The sequence below is a fragment of the Sinocyclocheilus grahami genome, unplaced genomic scaffold (genome assembly GCF_001515645.1).
Source record: "Sinocyclocheilus grahami isolate Dianchi unplaced genomic scaffold, SAMN03320097.WGS_v1.1 scaffold17592.1, whole genome shotgun sequence".
NCBI lineage: Eukaryota > Metazoa > Chordata > Actinopteri > Cypriniformes > Cyprinidae > Sinocyclocheilus > Sinocyclocheilus grahami.
The window spans coordinates 1,806-2,823 of NW_015516688.1; the positions used below are offsets into that span (position 1 = coordinate 1,806).

The 1,018-nt window shown below is 43.6% G+C and overlaps 1 protein-coding gene across 1 annotated transcript; it reads right to left on the reverse strand.

The window, feature by feature from the left end:
- Positions 1-61: 61 nt before the first annotated feature.
- On the reverse strand, positions 62-626 carry LOC107579464 (multidrug resistance-associated protein 1-like; the record flags this gene model as incomplete). Its single annotated transcript, XM_016265296.1, has 2 exons — positions 62-265; positions 450-626. Coding segments are annotated over 2 exons (381 nt in total), but the record flags the coding sequence as incomplete, so codon positions are not given.
- Positions 627-1,018: the final 392 nt, after the last annotated feature.

The following is a 1,018-nucleotide window of genomic DNA, read 5'->3' on the forward strand; positions in this document are numbered from 1 at the left end:
TTTCAGAATGTGTTCAGATGGCCATTTTATGACAATATTTGAAGCTCATAAGAAAATGCACATGTTGGATGGGAGACAAACCTTTATTGGCATTAGCGTTGCTGCTCTCGTCTTTGCCGTACGTTTCCAGGAATTCAGAGAAAGCTCCTTTACTGGCTCGAAGGCCATCGTATGATCCTACCTCAGACACCACCCCATTCACCAAGACAACAATCTCATCTACATACGGCAGGAAGCTGATCCCATGAGTTACCAGGATACGAGTCTACAGAGAAAGAGATGAGGACAAAACAGAGCAATGCATTTGGTTTGCAGTGCAGCAATTTAGGTAAGACAGAAAATATGCTTTATTTAGTGATTGAGCATTGTATTTTCATTAGAGATCAGTCTACATTTGAGATACAGTAAGTTGGGAAGCCAGCCTGAAGAAAATCTGAAAAGTCTCCTACCTTGTCTTTGAGCAGTCCTTTGGGTCCGATCACCCTCTCAAACAGATGTTTCCCCACATGTGAGTCTACCGCAGACAGTGGGTCATCCAGAAGGTACACGTCTGCGGAGCTGTAGACCGCCCTGGCCAGACTCACCCGCTGTTTCTGTCCTCCACTCAGATTGATGCCCTGCGGTACAGAATATGACACATGAAAGAGTTTCCCAACACATTAGCACTACACATTTCTGAACTCTTCCTAATCAAATAGTTGAGCTCATTAGACACTCAAAGTCCTGAAACAGATGAGTCAGAGGTTAAAAGAACTGCTGCAAAACATACAGCATGCCACAAACACATCAATCACTGCAATAATGATCCAATCCTAAACTCTTCTGTATTTGAACCCAAATGGCCATTTTTGGACATGCAGTATATAGTTAATTTTTTCCCCCACGCCTCTGGCAAGATGCCCATGTCTCCCATGCCTAAATCTGCTTCTGAATATGCAAACTGTGACTTTACGGTCACCGTTTTCAGGTTTTCTTATATGTGACCCTGGAGCACAAAACTAGTCTTAAGTCGCTGGGG